At 40.9% G+C, this 19,232-nt stretch overlaps 1 protein-coding gene across 3 annotated transcripts in view; it reads right to left on the reverse strand.

Annotated features, from left to right (window-relative positions):
- LOC104110863 (uncharacterized) overlaps positions 1–19,118 on the reverse strand; it is a 36,092-nt gene extending 16,974 nt beyond the window's left edge. Inside the window, exons 1-6 of one of the 3 annotated variants that reach the window (XM_070188016.1) lie at positions 18,007–19,118; positions 16,147–16,582; positions 7,552–7,639; positions 7,264–7,445; positions 6,753–6,889; positions 695–761 (exon numbers count right to left, since the gene is read on the reverse strand). In XM_070188016.1, coding sequence (XP_070044117.1) covers positions 695–761; positions 6,753–6,889; positions 7,264–7,445; positions 7,552–7,639; positions 16,147–16,582; positions 18,007–18,986 — 1,890 coding nt within the window. In that variant the 5' untranslated portion in view covers positions 18,987–19,118. Of the gene's footprint in view, positions 1–694; positions 762–6,752; positions 6,890–7,263; positions 7,446–7,551; positions 7,640–16,146; positions 16,586–18,006 lie in introns of all 3 variants that reach the window. The other 2 variants (XM_070188015.1, XM_070188017.1) reach the window with 2 other exon arrangements.
- Between the last annotated feature and the right edge of the window lie 114 nt (positions 19,119–19,232).

The raw sequence follows: 19,232 nt of genomic DNA on the forward strand, positions 1-19,232 counted from the left end.
ACAAAGTCCTACATCCTAAAATGAACCAAGCAATACTGAAAGGTCCTTTATTACTGGAGTCTCAAATTAAACAAATCATTTCTTAAATCAGAAAAAAGTTCTTTTAGTATCAAGTAAAGTTTAGCCATGCAAGAACTTCTCACAGAAAAAAAGATGGAAAGCAAACTCATTTTTCTTTTCCTTTTTCCGTTAAGGGTGGGGAAGTAACTAGTATGCAGGCCCAGTGGTCAATGAAGATAGAGCAAATATTGGAGATCAAGGTTCCAAATCCCAACAGAGACAGAGACAAACAAAAAATTCTAGGTGATCTCTTCTCATCCTCCTAAGCCTTGGCGAAAGAGCTACCCGATACTTGTGCTGGTGGGAGGTAGCAAGTAACTGCAGGAATAGTTGAGGTGAGCTCAAGCTAATCCGAACACCACGTCATCAAAAGAAAAGGTGGGGAAGAAACTACAATTCACTGTGAGCGTCTTCAGAGCACTTAGAATTCACAGTCAAATCAAAAACTATGCCTCAATCTCATTGACTAGGTCAACTTACAAACCACAATACTTCCATTTTTTTAAATGGATCCACAATACCTTCATTAATTCAAAAAATGCTATATCAAGATCCAAAAAGTAATTGCAACAACCCGGAAACATATTTTACTCGATATGAATCATGGCGAGAACAAGGGAAAGAACATATTTACCATGATTGGTGTCTTAGTCATAGCCCAAACTTCTACTGGTGCATCACGAAACAAAATCAAAAGGTACCTACATAACAGGAAACCACTTTTAGACTTAAAAGATTAGGGAACATCAAAGACTTTTATCAGCTCAATGAGACATGATAAAAAAGGACATAGAACAAGATGTGGAACAAAGAGAACACACATTGTGAGTCACTTAATGTTTTTTGGGACAAAGTAAATCATTAACTAGAAAGAATCACTCATATCGCAGGTATCTTGAGAGCAAAGAGGAATTCAGTACCCATTCGTATATAATCTAACTAGCATCAACAAGAGTTTCCCTAAGATCCCCTTCCCCGAGTAGTTATGCTGCACTTAAAAGATTACTCGTGTCTTCAATGCTCCAGATGAGTTTAGGAATGGAAGAAGAGGGTCAATCATGGGGCAAGCCTCTCCCGACTCCCAATTTTTTCTTTAAAAACAATGCAAAGGAATTACCAAACGGAAAACAATGCAAAGGAAGTGCTACATGGGCACAAAGCTGTTATTTGACTAAAAGAAACAAACAAAGACAAAGAAAAAGAGTGAATTTTGTACTAAAGCAATTTGAAGTGCATCAGCAATGGAGAAACAAAACTTAGTGGGAAGGAGGAAGAGACTAACTTATTTGTCTCTCTACATTTCTTTTCCAGAAATTGTTTTTTATTTTATAATTAAGAAAAACTCTTTCCATGTTTCATAAGTCAATAACACTAATGTCCTTGCATTCATGAGGTGGCAGGTGCATCCATGATATATTGTGATCCCATGACACGTAAAATGGGTGCCACATTGTCTTTTCAAATGTCAAATAGAATGTTCAAAATAACAAACATAGTCCTTAAAAATCTAATCTCAAGAAACATGAAAACGCTCTGGAGCTTGGCCAACTAAAATTTCAAGATTTCTCATTCCCTAGCACATGCATGCCTCTTGTAAATGAAATGGTATGATCCTTCAGCAAAGCCTAACTGCTCCTAGTCATTGTGAGAAGGCACGGGAGAAAATATGTTATTGATATTGAATGAACAATACAATACAAGAGGTCCTTATTTATAGCTATACTATACAAGGACATACTACTCCTCTACCAATGTGAGACAGTACTACACTATATACATGTTGTAAACTAACACTCCTCCTCAAGCCGGTGCATACAAATTATATGTACCGAGCTTGTTACATATATAACCAATACGAGGACCAGTGAGAGACTTGGTGAAAATATCTGCAAGTTGATCATTCGACCTCACAAACTTTGTAGCAATCTCTCCTGAAAGTATCTTTTCTCCGACGAAGTGACAATCAATCTCAATGTGTTTAGTTCTCTCACGGAACACCGGATTTGATGCAATATGAAGGGCAGCTTGATTATCGCACACAAGTTCCATCCGACTGATTTCACCAAATTTTAACTCCTTGAGCAATTGTTTGGTCCAGACTAGCTCACATGTTGCCATAGCCATTGCTCGATATTCTGCTTCTGCACTAGACCGAGCAACTACATTCTGTTTCTTGCTTTTCCAGGACACCAAATTTCCTCCTACTAAAACACAATATACAGACGTAGAACGTCTATCAGAAGGTGATCCTGCCCAATCAGCATCTGAGTATCCAATGATTTGCTCATGACCTCGATCCTCAAAGAGTAACCCTTTGCCTGGAGCCGATTTTATATAGCGAATAATGCGGACAACTGCATCCCAATGACTATCACAGGGAGAATTCATAAACTGACTTACAACACTCACAGGATAAGAAATGTCGGGTCTAGTCACTGTGAGATAATTTAATTTTCCAACCAGCCGTCTATAGCTTGCAGGATCGCTAAGCGGCTCCCCCTGTCCTGGCATAAGTTTAGAATTCGGATCCATCGGAGTGTCAACAGGTCTGCAACCTATCATCCCCGTCTCCTCAAGAATGTCTAAAGCATATTTTCTTTGAGAAATAACAATACCTGAGCTAGACTGGGCAACCTTAATACCTAGAAAGTACTTCAATCTGCCTAGATCCTTAGTTTGGAAGTGTTGGAAGAGATGCTGCTTCAGATTGGTAATACCATCCTGATCATTGCCAGTAATAACAATATTATCAACATAGACTACCAGATAAATACAGAGACTTGAAGTAGAGTGTCGATAAAACACAGAATGATCAGCTTCACTACGAGTCATGCCAAACTCCTGGATAACCGTGCTGAACTTACCAAACCATGCTCGAGGAGACTGCTTTAGACCATAAAGTGACCGACGCAAGCGACGTACAAGGCCACGAGACTCCCCCTGAGCAACAAAACCAGATGGTTGCTCCATATAAACCTCATCCTCAAGATCACCGTGAAGAACGGCATTTTTAATGTCCAGCTGATAGAGGGGCCAATGACGAACCGCAGCCATGGATAGAAAAAGGCGGACTGAAGCCACTTTAGCCACGGGAGAGAAGGTATCACTGTAAGCAAGCCCAAATATCTGAGTATATCCTTTGGCAGCAAGACGGGCCTTAAGTCGATCAATCTGTCCATCGGGACCAACTTTGACTGCATAAACCCAACGACAACCAACAGTAGATTTACCTGAGGAAAGAGGAACAAGCTCCCAAGTACCACTTGTATGTAAAGTAAACATCTCGTCACTCATAGCCTGTCGCCATCCTGGACGAGACAACGCTTCACCTGTAGACTTAGGGATGGAAACCGAGGACAAAGAAGATATAAAAGCATAATGGGGAGATGACAGACGATGATAGCTCAAACCGACATAATGAGGATTAGGGTTAAGTGTGGTCTGTATACCTTTCCGAAGTGCAATCGGTGTGCTAGGAGCAGGGTCCGCAGCAGGAGCAGGGTCAGGTGCAGGACGAGAACCAGTTGGGCCTGATGGAGGATGCAAACAACGATGATAAGTCAAAAATGGTGTTCCTGTGGCTGGGGAACTAGGGGGAACAACACTAGACTCCTCAACGGTTGGTATGGATGAAACCTCTGTGGTCGAAGGTGGAGGAAGAGCTATAGTAAACTCCTCAAAGGTCGGTATAGAAAAGACCTCAGATATATCATGGTGGTCAGCAGAAGTAAAGAAAGGTTTAGACTCAAAAAATGTGACGTCAACTGACATAAGGTACCTACGAAGATCTGGAGAATAACAACGATATCCCTTCTGAACACGAGAATAACCAAAGAAGACACACTTGAGAGCACGAGGAGCTTACTTATCTTTCCCAGGAGCTAAGTTATGAACAAAACACGTGCTCCCAAAAACACGAGGTGGAAGAGAGTATAAGGGTGACTGGGAAAACAATACTGAATGCGGAATCTGATCCTTGATGGGAGATGAAGGCATCCGATTAATCAAATAACAAGCTGTGAGAACTGCATCGCCCCAAAAACGCAACGGAACACGAGATTCAATTAGAAGTGTGCGAGCAGTCTCAATAAGGTGCCTATTCGTTCTCTCAACAACCCCATTTTGTTGAGGGGTATAAGGACAAGATGTCTGATGAATAATTCCTTGAGAAGTCATAAACTGCTGAAATTGAGAATATAAATATTCTAAGGCATTATCACTGTGAAAAATGCGAATAGAAACACCAAATTGGTTTTTGATTTCAGCACATAAACTCTGGAATATAGAAAATAACTCATAACGATCTTTCATTAAGAAAAGCCAAGTACATCTTGAATAATCATCAATGAAACTAACAAAATAACGAAATCCCAAGGATGAATTGACTCTACTAGGACCCCATATATCAGAATGAACTAAGGAGAAGACATACTCTGCATGACTCTCAACACTACGCGAAAAGGAGGCTCGAGTATGTTTCCCAAGTTGATACGACTCACAATCTAATGTAGACAAACTAGATAAACTAGGCACCATCTTCTGAAGTTTGGATAAACTCGGATGTCCTAAACGTCTGTGGATTAGATCTGGAGGATCTGTAACTAGACATGTTATGGAAGGACTGAGTGAGTTAAGGTAGTAAAGGCCTTCTCATTCACGTCCTGTACCAATTGTCTGTCCCGTACTGCGGTCCTGCATAATAAAAGAATCGTCAATAAAATATATACCACAATGGAGGGCACGAGTCAAACGACTAACAGATGCAAGACTAAAAGGACAGTCAGGGACATAAAGAACGGAATCTAGGGTGATAGAAGACAAGGGATTAGCTTGTCCAACTCCTTTTGCCTTAGTTTGACATCCATTGGCTAAAGTAACAGTGGGAAGAGACTGTGAACATACAATATTTGACAAAAGTGATATATTACTAGAAATGTGATCAGAAGCGCCGGAGTCCATGACCCATGGGCCAAGAGTGCTAGACTGGGAAACACAAGCAAAAGAATTACCAGTAACAGAAGTATCAGTCTAAGCAACTGAGGCTACTTGTGGAGATGTATGCTTACTTGCTCGATACTGAAGGAGCTCATTATATTCTTCTTTAGATAAAGAAAATCCCCGGTTACCTGGAGTCTCGGTCTGAGCAATGTAAGCATTTTTGGGTGGACGACCATGTAAGGAATAGCACATTTCACGAGTGTGTCCAAGTTTGTGACAATAAGAACACTAGGGTCTAGATCTTCCAAAACGATCTCCTCATCGTCTATGCTCCATAGTTTGAGATGCCCGAACATCCATTGTCTGGGATGCAAGAACAGAGGAATCAAGTATCTGTGATGAGATCACTGGTGGACTTGGTGTTGCAGCAAGGCGGAGTAATCGAGAGAATAATTCATCAACTGTCGAGACAGTCGAACTAGCCAAAATCTGGTCGCGTACTGAATCAAGATCATTAGGAAGTCCAGCGAGGGTAAGAACGAGAAACATCTTCTGTCGCTGCTCTTGTTGTTTTTCCACACTAGCAGAAACTGGCATCAACTTCTCAAATTCCTCCATGACTGTCTTTACTTGACCCAAATAAGTAGACATATCCAATTCCTGCTTCTTTAAGTTTGTCATCCGCGATATCACATCATAGAAGCGAGATATGTCATTAGTGTATAAGGTGCGTGCCTTTGCCCAAACCAAATAACATGTCTGGAATGGACGAAATAAGGGCATCAACTTGGAATCAATAGATCGCCACAAGATGTCACATAACTGAGCATCGATTTTTGCCCAAAGTGTTATTGCCTTTTCATCTCCATCGCTAGACTGGTTGATTAGATGATCTTGAACACCTTGACCTCTACACCACAACTCGACAGATGAAGCCCAAGCTAAGTAGTTTGAACCTCCCATTAAAGGTTCCAAGGTAATAATAGCACTAGAGCTTCCAGAACTATGTTTCTAGACCCAAAAGCATCAAATCCCAAAGACATTGTTGCAAATTATTACCAAATAAGAGAAAGAATCAACTGTAATCCACTGAAACAGAGTACGGAAATACAGAAACAGAATACGGAAATACTGTAGCTGCCGGAATAGTATTGTAGCTGCCGGAAAAAACACAAAATTGTCGGAATGAAATGAAAACAGTAGGGGTAGGATCGGAATTACCAGGCGACCCAACTGTTCTGAAGGAAGATTTTCAAAAAATGGCCGGAAGTGGTCGTACGCGCCAGCGCGTGAGCTTCTGATGGCGCGTGAGGAGGCTGCTGCCGGAGCTTTTCACTGGGGTTTGGTCGCCGAACAGTGACGACTCTTGTGGTAGTGTTGGATTTTGCACAACACTGACAAAAATGAAGCAGATAGAAAACAGCCTTAAAAAAAGTATTGATTTCTCTTTCCCGGAATCGCTGGAATTTATGCACAGCGATAAGTCTCTCACAATTGCTCTGATACCATGTGAGAAGGCACGGAAAAAAATATGTTATTGATATTAAATGAACAATACAATACAAGAGGTCCTTATTTATAGCTATACTATACAAGGACATACTACTCCTCTACCAATGTGGGACAATACTACACTATATACATGTTGTAAACTAACACTTAAAGAGTAAAGATCTCGTTAAATTTACTGCGTCGGGGAAACAAAAGCAATTCATCTTTTCATGCACACAATATTTACGGGATGACAAATGCACCTGCCAGAAGATGAAGCCCTTAAAGCTCTAATAGGTGCTCGCTCTGGCTTCTGTAGAACTCGAAATGGTCGATTGAGTCCACTTCGAAGACATGTCACAACAAGCCTATTGATGTAGCCACCTGCTTTTTCTGTACCCTGAAGTCCAAAATGAAGATTCCTTGTGAGGACATTCATTTTTTATATATAAACTAATGAATTTCCCTGTGCTTCATGCAGTTGCAAAAAATACTCAAATCTTAACATAACCAAAAAAAGGGAGGAAAAAGGAGGATAATTCACTTGCATTTGAGGGGGAAATAGCCCTTAATATATTTAGGAATATTCATGAATCGATTTGAGTCAGTTTTTACCTAAAACAAACAGTATATGCAACGGAAAAAAGAATATGCAATGGAAGATTACTCCGTGATAGAAATGCTAAAGAAGCCACTCAACAGGTAGAGAAGAAGATGCAAACATAATGTTTTAGCCTTGGAAATAGTGAACTTTCCACTGTACATGTTTGTCACCTGTGAGTACGAGAAAGAAACCAGCCGGGAATTGCCAAGCCACCTTAATCCCCTGACAACACTGTTATGGACTGCAAAGCTAACGGTGACAGCATTGGCAGAGACATCAATCACATCTATTGTACCACTTTGAGTTCCCACAGCAACCAGCGGAACAGCCACAGCTGGAGAGTTTCCTCCACCTTCATGATTGTAATCTATTTAGTGGCAAAAGCAGCACTACCTCGTCCAAAAACTTGATAAATTTTATATAACACAAACAAAGTAGCAGTCCACAAATATACTTACGTCCCAAGGTAGCAGTCAAAGAAGGGGAAGGTACAGCCAGCATAGTCACTGCTGAAGAAAGAAGATGAAGCTGTCCCACTAGACTAATCTGCAATCGTAAACTGGCCTTCAGCTATAGTTAAAAAAACTTAAATTCTAAGACAAAGGAAGAAATTGTTATAAAATAAAAACTGTAATGTAAAGACAATTATAGAGAGAAACTGATATATTATTCAAACTTCAAACTTATGTACATAATGAACTAAAAATTCCTCTATTTATAGAAGAAAGGAAGCAGCTGCGAGGCTTTTCAGGAAGCAGCTGCAAGGCTTTTCTTTAGCTGCTTGTAAGATGTCTGCATGAGCTGCTTGCAACCTGTCTGTTTAATAAGAAGCAGCTGCAAATCATTTCATTAAGCTGCTTGCAACCTGCCTGCATCAGCTGCTTGTAGATAAACTTCAACAGAGTACTAAATGGATAATCTATAGCGGAGTAATAAATGGACATCCACAATATAATTATTTTCATAACAGAAATTAGTTTATCAATCATTTATTTAAGGGCCCATGATCACATGCTTCATTTTTTTCCCTGTCAGCCAATGAAAGGAGACCCTCCATCCCAGCAAGAATGACCAGAATGAATATTTTCTCCACTATTTGTGCAGGTATAACATAAAAGTATACCTTGTAAAACCTATCAATCAACTGTAAAAGAACGAGGAATAGAGCCAACTCTTTTGGTTGACAAGGAAGCCCTATCTAAAGAGCTCACGCAACTCAAGTAACTAGGACACCAAGTCTTGAATTTTACATTATTGTTGTGCATAACTATAAATAGGTTGCTTCATTTTAACCCTTGCACGCAATCAGTAAGTCCAATAAATTTGTCTATATGCTGCCTGCACCTTTTACATAATAAAAAAAAAAAGATTGGAGGACGTCAAAGTACCACCTTTAGCGAATACTGTCAAGAACTCTATCCTACTGAATAGAAGCCTTGTTGGCTTTTTCTCCCCTAAGAGAGGAATAAGGCAAGGGGATCCTTTATCCCCTTTTCTCTTTATCCGAGCAATGGAGGGTCTGAGCAAAATGTTGGAGAAGGCCAAACAACTACAATGGTTGGAGGGATTTGGTATTGACACTAGACCAGAGTCTTCAGTCTCTGCGTCCCATCTATTATATGCCGATGATACTCTCATTTTCTGTGGTGCAGAGGAGTCACAAGTTCAATATCTCAACATCACATTGATGATTTTTGAAGCTTTGTCCGGGCTACACATTAACATGTCAAAAAGTGTCATATACCCTGTTAATTGTGTACCTAACCTGGAGGTGTTGGCTGAGATCATGTGTTGCAATACGGGTTCATTCCCAACCACTTACCTAGGCTTTCCATTGGGGGCTAGACATAGATCAACTGAGGTATGGAATGGGGTTATTGAAAATTTTGAAAAAAGGCTGGCTTCCTGGCAGCAACAGTATCTCTCCTTTGGTGGCAGACTAACTCTTATCAGTACTACTGGATAGCTTACCAACCTACATTATGTCTCTATTTCCTCTACCAGTTAAAGTTCGAAAGCAGCTTGATAAACTCAGGTGCTCATTCTTATGGGAAGGTAATTCCAAAGATCACAAATTCCATCTTGTGAAATGGGATAAGGTAATACTTTCCAAATCACTTGGGGGTCTAGGAGTTAAGGATTTGTCACTACACAATAAGAGCATGCTGATGAAATGGCTTTGGAGGTATAATCAAGAAGGAATGAGTCTATGGAAGGAAGTAGTACAAGCTAAGTATGGCAGTGATAGTCATTGGTGCTCTAATATGGTTAATACACCTTATGGTTGTGGTCTATGGAAGGGTATCAGGAAGCTGTGGAATACCTTCTCTCTTAATACAACTCTCTAGGTGGGCAGTGGGGAACACATTCTATTTTGGAAGGATCTTTAGACTGGTCAAAGCACTCTGAAGGATGCTTACCCAAACACTATTCTCAGTTGCATCTAACTCAAACTCTACAGTAGCTCAAAACTGGGAAGAGAACACTTGGAGCCCAAGATTAAGGAGAAACCTGAATGATTGGGAGATAGAGGATCTGCTAGCTCTACTTGGCAGCCTTCAGAACATTTCCATCAACTGTTAATTTACAGCATGTATATAGTGTAGTATTGTCCCACATTGGTAGAGGAGTAGTATGTCCTTGTATAGTATAGCTATAAATAAGGACCTCTTGTGTAGTATTATTCATTCATTCAATATATCAATAACATATTTTCTCCCGTGCCTTCTCACATGGTATCAGAGCAATTGTGAGAGACTTATCGCTGTGCATAAATTCCAGCGATTCCGGGAAAGAGAAATCAGTATTTTTTTAAGGTTGTTTTCTATCTGCTTTATTTCTGTCAATGTTGTGCAAAATCCAACACTACCACAAGAGTCGTCACTGTCCGGCGACCAAACCCCAGTGAACAACTCCGGCAGAAGCAGCCTCACGCGCCTCCACGCGCCACCAGAAGCTCACGCGCGTGAGCTCACGCGTCCGGCGCGTACGACCACTTCCGGCCATTTTTTGAAAATCTTCCTTCAGAACAGTTGGGTCGCCTGGTAATTCTGATCCTACCCCTACTGTTTTCATTTCATTCTGACAACTTTGAGTTTTTTCCGGTAGCTACAGTACTATTCCGGCAGCTACAGTAGATTCCGGCAGCTACAGTATTTCCGTATTCTGTTTCTGTGTTTCCGTACACTGTTTCAGTGGATTACAGTTGATTCTTTCTCCTATTTGGTAATAATTTGCAACAATGTCTTTGGGATTTGATGCTTTTGCGTCTAGAAACATGAGTTCTGGAAACTCTAGTGCTATTATTACCTCGGAACCTTTAATGGGAGGTTCAAACTACTTAGCTTGGGCTTAATCTGTCGAGTTATGGTGTAGAGGTCAAGGTGTTCAAGATCATCTAATCAAACAGTCTAGCGATGGAGATGAAAAGGCAATAGCACTTTGGGCAAAAATCGATGCTCAGTTATGTAGCATCTTGTGGCGATCTATTGATTCCAAGTTGATGCCCTTGTTTCGTCCATTCCAGACATGTTATTTGGTTTGGGCAAAGGCACGCACCTTATACACTAATGACATATCTCGCTTCTATGATGTGATATCGCGGATGACAAACTTAAAGAAGCAGGAATTGGATATGTCTACTTACTTGGGTCAAGTACAGGCAGTCATGGAGGAATTTGAGAAGTTGATGCCAGTTTCTGCTAGTGTGGAAAAACAACAAGAGCAGCGACAGAAGATGTTTCTCGTTCTTACCCTCGCTGGACTTCCTAATGATCTTGATTCAGTACGCGACCAGATTTTGGCTAGTCCGTCTGTCCCGACAGTTGATGAATTATTCTCTCGATTACTCCGCCTTGCTGCAACACCAAGTCCACCAGTGATCTCATCACAGATACTTGATTCCTCTGTTCTTGCATCCCAGACAATGGATGTTCGGGCATCTCAAACTATGGAGCATAGACGAGGAGGAGATCGTTTTGGAAGATCTAGACCCTAGTGTTCTTGTTGTCACAAACTTGGACACACTCGTAAAATGTGTTATTCCTTACATGGTCGTCCACCCAAAAATGCTTTCATTGCTCAGACCGAGACTCCAGGTAACCGGGAATTTTCTTTATCTAAAGAAGAATATAATGAACTCCTTCAGTATCGAGCAAGTAAGCATACATCTCCACGAGTAGCCTCAGTTGCTCAGACTGATACTTCTGGTAATTCTTTTGCTTGTGTTTCCCAGTCTAGCACTCTTGGCCCATGGGTCATGGACTCGGGCGCTTCTGATCACATCTCTAGTAATATATCACTTTTGTCAAATATTGTATATTCACAGTCTCTTCCCACTGTTACTTTAGCCAACGGATGTCAAACTAAGGCAAAAGGAGTTGGACAAGCTAATCCCTTGTCTTCTATCACCCTAGATTCCGTTCTTTATGTTTCTGGCTGTCCTTTTAGTCTTGCATCTGTTAGTCGTTTGACTCGTGCCCTCCATTGTAGTATATACTTTATTGACGATTCTTTTATTATGCAGGACCGCAGTACCGGACAGACAATTGGTACAGGACGTGAATGAGAAGGCCTTTACTACCTGAACTCACTCAGTCCTTCCACAACATGTCTAGTTACAGATCCTCCAGATCTAATCCACAGATGTTTAGGACATCCGAGTTTATCCAAACTTCAGAAGATGGTGCCTAGTTTATCTAGTTTGTCTACATTAGATTGTGAGTCGTGTCAACTTGGGAAACATACCCGAGCCTCCTTTTCGCGTAGTGTTGAGAGTCATGCAAAGTATGTCTTCTCCTTAGTTCATTCTGATATATGGGGTCCTAGTAAAGTCAGTTCATCCTTGGGATTTCGTTACTTTGTCAGTTTCATTGATGATTATTCAAGATGTACTTGGCTTTTCTTAATGAAAGATCGTTCTGAGTTATTTTCTATATTCCAGAGTTTCTGTGCTGAAATCAAAAACCAATTTGGTGTTTCTATTCGCATTTTTCGCAGTGATAATGCCTTAGAATATTTATCTTCTCAATTTCAGCAGTTTATGACTTCTCAGGGAATTATTCATCAGACATCTTGTCCTTATACCCCTCAGCAAAATGGGGTTGCTGAGAGAAAGAATAGGCACCTTATTGAGACTGCTCGCACACTTTTAATTGAATCTCGTGTTCCGTTGCGTTTTTGGGGCGATGCAGTTCTCACAGCTTGTTATTTGATTAATCGGATGCCTTCATCTCCCATCAAGAATCAGATTCCGCATTCAGTATTGTTTCCTCAGTCGTCTTATACTCTCTTCCACCTCGTGTTTTTGGGAGCACGTGTTTTGTTCATAACTTAGCCCCTGGGAAAGATAAGTTAGCTCCCCGTGCTCTCAAGTGTGTCTTCCTTGGTTATTCTCGTGTTCAGAAGGGATATCGTTGTTATTCTCCAGATCTTCGTAGGTACCTTATGTCAGCTGACGTCACATTTTTTGAGTCTAAACCTTTCTTTACCTCTGCTGACCACCATGATATATCTGAGGTCTTACCTATACCGACCTTTGAGGAGTTTACTATAGCTCCTCCTCCACTATCGACCACAGAGTTTTCATCCATACCAACCGTTGAGGAGTCTAGTGTTGTTCCCCCTAGTTCCCAGCCACATGAACACCACTCTTGACTTATCGTCGTCGTTTGCGTCCTCCATCAGGCCCAACTGGTTCTCGTCCTGCACCTGACCCTGCTCCTGCTGCGGACCCTGCTCCTAGTACACCGATTGCACTTCGGAAAGGTATAAGGACCACACTTAACCCTAATCCTCATTATGTCGGTTTGAGCTATCATCGTCTGTCATCTCCCCATTATGCTTTTATATCTTCTTTGTCCTCAGTTTCCATCCCTAAGTCTACAGGTGAAGCGTTGTCTCATCCAGGATGGCGCCAGGCTATGAGTGACGAGATGTCTGCTTTACATACAAGTGGTACTTGGGAGCTTGTTCCTCTTCCCTCAGGTAAATCTACTGTTGGTTGTCGTTGGGTTTATGCAGTCAAAGTTGGTCCCGATGGACAGATTGATCGACTTAAGGCCCGTCTTGTTGCCAAAGGATATACTCAGATATTTGGGTTCGATTACAGTGATACCTTCTCCCGTGGCTAAAGTGGCTTCAGTCCGCCTTTTTCTATCCATGGCTGCGGTTCGTCATTGGCCCCTGTATCAGCTGGACATTAAAAATGCCTTTCTTCACGGTGATCTTGAGGATGAGGTTTATATGGAGCAACCACCTGGTTTTGTTGCTCAGGGGGAGTCTCGTGGCCTTGTATGTCGCTTGCGTCGGTCACTTTATGGTCTAAAGCAGTCTCCTCGAGCCTGGTTTGGTAAGTTCAGCACGGTTATCCAGGAGTTTGGCATGATTCGTAGTGAAGCTGATCACTCTGTGTTTTATCGGCACTCTGCTTCAAGTCTCTGTATTTATCTGGTAGTCTATGTTGATGATATTGTTATTACTGGCAATGATCAGGATGGTATTACCAACCTGAAACAGCATCTCTTCCAGCACTTCCAAACTAAGGATCTAGGCAGATTGAAGTACTTTCTGGGTATTGAGGTTGCCCAGTCTAGCTCAGGTATTGTTATTTCTCAAAGAAAATATGCTTTAGACATTCTTGAGGAGACGGGGATGATAGGTTGCAGACCTGTTGACACTCCGATGGATCCGAATTCTAAACTTATGCCAGGACAGGGGGAGCCGCTTAGCGATCCTGCAAGCTATAGGCGGCTGGTTGGAAAATTAAATTATCTCACAGTGACTAGACCCGACATTTCCTATCCTGTGAGTGTGGTAAGTCAGTTTATGAATTCTCCCTGTGATAGTCATTGGGATGCAGTTGTCCGCATTATTCGATATATAAAATCGGCTCCAGGCAAAGGGTTACTCTTTGAGGATCGAGGTCATGAGCAGATCATTGGATACTCAGATGCTGATTGGGCAGGATCACCTTCTGATAGACGTTCTACGTCTGGATATTGTGTTTTAGTAGGAGGAAATTTGGTGTCCTGGAAGAGCAAGAAACAGAATGTAGTTGCTCGGTCTAGTGCAGAAGCAGAATATCGAGCAATGGCTATGGCAACATGTGAGCTAGTCTGGACCAAACAATTGCTCAAGGAGTTGAAATTTGGTGAAATCAGTCGGATGGAACTTGTGTGCGATAATCAAGCTGCCTTTCATATTGCATCAAATCCGGTGTTCCATGAGAGAACTAAACACATTGAGATTGATTGTCACTTCGTCAGAGAAAAGATACTTTCAGGAGAGATTGCTACAAAGTTTATGAGGTCAAATGATCAACTTGCAGATATCTTCACCAAGTCTCTCACTGGTCCTCGTATTAGTTATATATGTAACAAGCTCGGTACATATGATTTGTATGCACCGGCTTGAGGGGAGTGTTAATTTACAGCATGTATATAGTGTAGTATTGTCCCACATTGGTAGAGGAGTAGTATGTCCTTGTATAGTATAGCTATAAATAAGGACCTCTTGTGTAGCATTATTCATTCATTCAATATATCAATAACATATTTTCTCCCGTGCCTTCTCACATCAACAACCAAGGCAGAGATAGACTTAAATGGGGCAAGAGTAGGGGTGGTTCCTATTCAGTCAAAGCATGCTACTACAACATGAGCACTAACAAAGCATTGATTGATCAGTGGCCATGGAAAGTTATTTGGAAGACTAAAATTCCCCCTAAGGTTAGTGGTTTCTGTTGGATAACACTACAGGGTGCTTGCCTAACTCATGATAACCTTCTCATAAGGGGTTTCCAACTTGCCAACAGATGCCATGTGTGTCTTAGCAATCATGAAACAATCAATCACTTGTTCCTCCACTGTACAGTTGCAACAGACATCTGGTCTATGTTTATTTCACTTTTTGGTCTACAATGGACTATGCCACGCAATGTTAGGGATGCCTTTGTGAGCTGGAGTTCCTGGAAAGTTGAGAAGTCCATCAAGAGAATCTGGTCTATGGTTCCTGCTGTTATTTTGTGGTGCATATGGACAGAAAGGAATCAAAGATGCTTTGATGGCATTTCAACTATCAGACACAAACTCAAGGCTAGAGTTTAGTTTTACTTTTTTGCTGGGTGAATCACACCCGTGTATAACCCTGACCTTTTCTTGGACTTTATCAGCTCTATAGTATTGTAATAGGTTTTTGTCCTTTCTTGGAGCTGATATCTCCTTTTCTTTTGTAATCATTGCATCTTCTGGATGCCTTTTAATTAATACACAACTTCATCAAAAAAAGTACCATCTTTAGCGACACTCTACCTACTATTTATTTGCTCCACACCATAGACCCAAAATAAATGTTGCCTTTGATGAGAAAGCAATTAATATAAGTTGCTCCCCCATCCTCTCAATCATAGTAATGGAAACACTTCTTATTTAAAATATCTAGTCAAGACGCTCGGATAATAAATCAAATCTTTCCAAGTACAAGCAGCGCAAGTGCTTCAGTGATAACAATATAAGTATCAGAAAACACAGGCAGCAATAAAAGTGAGATTATAGGTAATCCCCGAATGTACACTCTATAAAACTCCCTCAATTCAAATATAAGCTGGAAATGTTGTACATGAATAATGGCTTTTGCCTTTTAAGCTGACACTTTCATGTTGTATACTCGCAAAAACTTTTTTCTTTGTCCTTTCCGTAATTAACATAGAACAGAATGGAACCTTCTCTAACTTATACCCTTTTCTGAAGCCAGTATAATCCAGTGAAATCAGAATCCCCTCTTACAGTTTTATCTGCTTCTTCTTTCTATATAATCTAGTTTCCTTTCTTTTGTTTTTTTATCAATATATATTTTTTGTAAATATACAGATTTGGGGAGGGGGGGGGGGGGGGTGCTTAAGCTAGTGATGATGTCAATAATATATATTTTATACCCAAGTTATGCCTGTGAATGTGGTTAATCCATTGTTCATAATTTTGTTAGTACAGTGCCAGTGCAATCCAACATGATATTCGACATTGTTTTATGACCAAAGTTATGCATGTTCAACCAACCTTGAAGGACACTTCATCCTGGCTTGTAGGGGATTTTGAGAGACTGGTCCTGCTGCTAGTACTAATCTCAGAGATGTGACCAATGGGAATCTCTGAAGGTATAGTTTTACAGGCTTCTACAACATTATCTGGATTTGTCATGTCCTTCTGAACATCTACAGATCCTTCAGCAGTCAGGAGCCATTTCCATACTTTCCCGTCATCAGAAATAGAGATCAAACGAGTCTTAGATAAAACAAGAGATTCATCACAAAAATCAAATAGATTATCAAAATCCACATCAACTGAATGATGTGCATCTGAATATAGCTTGCCAATATTTTGAAGGGCGGCATCTGAATGGGAGATAACAGCTGCAAGAATTGAGGGGGAAGGAACAGATGTGCCAATTGAGGGCATTAGCTCTTCCATCGCACACATTGTGTGCACTTGCTCTCTGCTGTGACAACATGCAGATTGTTATCCCTTTGAACTCCCATGAATACAAGAATTCAGTAATTATAATGCAAGAAGAAAAAAAAACACGAATATCAAAGTTTCTAGTCACGGTCATGGAAAACAAGGACAAAGAAAATGTTTACGAGGGTAAGAAAAATTAACCAGTAGACTAATGAAAAAGAGCATTGCATATGAGTGCTTGCAGGAATTGGTGAATTCAGGCTGAAAACAACATTTATCTGGCTACCACAACACCAAAGAGCTCCTGAGTTAAGTCATGGATATCTTTAAGAAACACCACAATCCATACTACATATACCTACAAATCAACCCAACTATGAACTTCTTGAACCCAAACTTAATCAGCTAGCAAAGTTAGTTCAAGAATATAAGGTTGGATTAAAACTCCCTGTTATGAGATGCTTGTAGATCAATTAATATCAGTTAACTAAACCTCAAATTCAGAACTAGTTGAGAACGAGTATACGAATCCTCCATGTCCGCTTTATCCGGGCTCAATTTGTTTTAGTACTATACAATTTGTCCTTTAAGGTAAATTAGGTGTACTTTAAAGTTAGAGGTTCTCCAAATCTCACAATTCCACACACTGAATTACAAGTCTCTAACTAGATTAAAACAATTTCTAGCTAATACCTAAACAAACTTCGAACTGAATGTAAGTATAACAACAATGACGAAGTTGTTTTATCGCCTATAAAGATCTGCATTATGATTTGTTCTTAGCAAAGTCAACATTGATTAGAGCGCATAGATCTTTGGGACAATTTCCCTCGGTCTGATTTTAGTTCTACCTCATCCTTTTTTTTAGCATCTCCAATCATCATAGTACCGCACTAATGGACTCGATGCATTTGGAGGTCTAAGTGGGACATGTTTAAACCCTTCCATTGCTCATAAATCAAGATAAATTCATTTCTTTTTGTTCTCTTTGGTTATACAACTAAAACACCAAAAATAATCCAACTTTATCTCGCATGAAACAACAAGGAAAGCAAATGAATGTTCGTGGATGCGAATCAATACCCTAAACATCTCGACAACTGCAGTTTAGCACAACCTTTGTGAATTGAAGTATTTGCACATCTTATTTTTCCCTCTCATCGGAAAACTACAACTATAACCTTCTAAGTTTGTCGCAAGAAACATTAAGGTTCACGCACGGGCAAATGCAAAAATCAATATAGTCAACTATATAGTCAATCATTCGCAGGGCAATAACTGATCCTAAATCATAATCAAAGAGTGAACAGAATTCATAGTTTGAAGTTAAATGCTCCAACATGCATAGTACAATACACCAAAACAAGTTAAAAATCACATGTCAATCACGTAAAGCTACAGAAATCAGCAACTACAATGTCGAACTCATGCCAAGTACGCAAGTTTCTTTTAAGTACTTACTCTTTCCGCCGCCAAGTACTGAGCTTTCCATCAAGATGAGCACAGTACAAAACCTCAATATTCGAGTCGGGCAACACCTCGAGAAACTTCCCACATCCCCGGGGCAGTCCAGCAGAGAACAATGCCGTCTCATACTGCAAATCAAACACCACCAACTCCCTCGGAAATGCCACGAACATCAAGTGCCTCCAGTGCGGCGAAAACGCGAATTTCGCCATGTACGTCGGAAATGTAGCCGACGCCGGAGCTCCATTACCACCTCCGGTAGCAGATGAAGATGAATCTCTCTCTAGCTTCAGCAATTCAGAAGCGTCCGTACGAATCTGAAGCTCCTTTAACACGACATCATTCTCCGTATCCCCTAACGCAGTTACTGTAAGCAAAAATCCTTTAAGCCCAAGGGCACAAAAATGGCGGGAATCAAACGGATCACGACGGATACACGAGAAATACTCCGGCGACGCGTCGTATTTGAAGAAACAACGACCGGTCAAAGTATTATAAAGAGAGAGCAAACTCGGTCCGCAGAGAGCAGCTAGGATCCACGAATCCGGTCCAGTTTGAACCCAACAGAGATCCTGAATCCCTAATTTAGAACCGGAACCCGAACCGGTATCGAAGAAAACAGTGGGTGATTTAGACCGGAAATCGAGTAAACAAATTCGGCCTTGACGATCACCGACTGCGAGGAGGAGGTGATGTTGAGGAATGTCGATGAGATGCGGGAGAGGCTGTGGGGACCACTTAACGGAGGTAATGAAAGGGGAAAGTGAGGTAGTGGAGGTGGTAGGGGGTGGGAGAGGGATAGTGGTGACGAGTTGCATGGAATGAGTTTCGACGACTGAAACAGAGCTGCCGGAGGAATAAGCGAAGAGGCCGGCGGGAGAAATGTCGACGGATCCGCCGTTGGAACGGGATGGTGGGCCCGGTAACATACAGTCCCATGACTCATTGGGCGGTCTTTGAATTTGTATCGACATGTTTTATTGGTTCAAACTTCAGTGTCCAAACTCAGAGCTGAGATTTGGGAATTGAAAGAAAGTTCAGTAAGGACTGAAGAAGATGGCCATGGACATGGTAGCACGTTGAACAGTCAAATTGTAAAGTGAATTTGATGAATAAAAAAAGTGCAATTTTTTTTTAATCAATATGGTCTTTCTTAACTCTTTTTCTTGGAATTATTGTTAACTAGTCAATTTGTGTTGTAAAAGAAAATAATAAATTTA

The sequence above is a fragment of the Nicotiana tomentosiformis genome, chromosome 11 (genome assembly GCF_000390325.3).
Source record: "Nicotiana tomentosiformis chromosome 11, ASM39032v3, whole genome shotgun sequence".
In the NCBI taxonomy this organism is placed as follows: domain Eukaryota; kingdom Viridiplantae; phylum Streptophyta; class Magnoliopsida; order Solanales; family Solanaceae; genus Nicotiana; species Nicotiana tomentosiformis.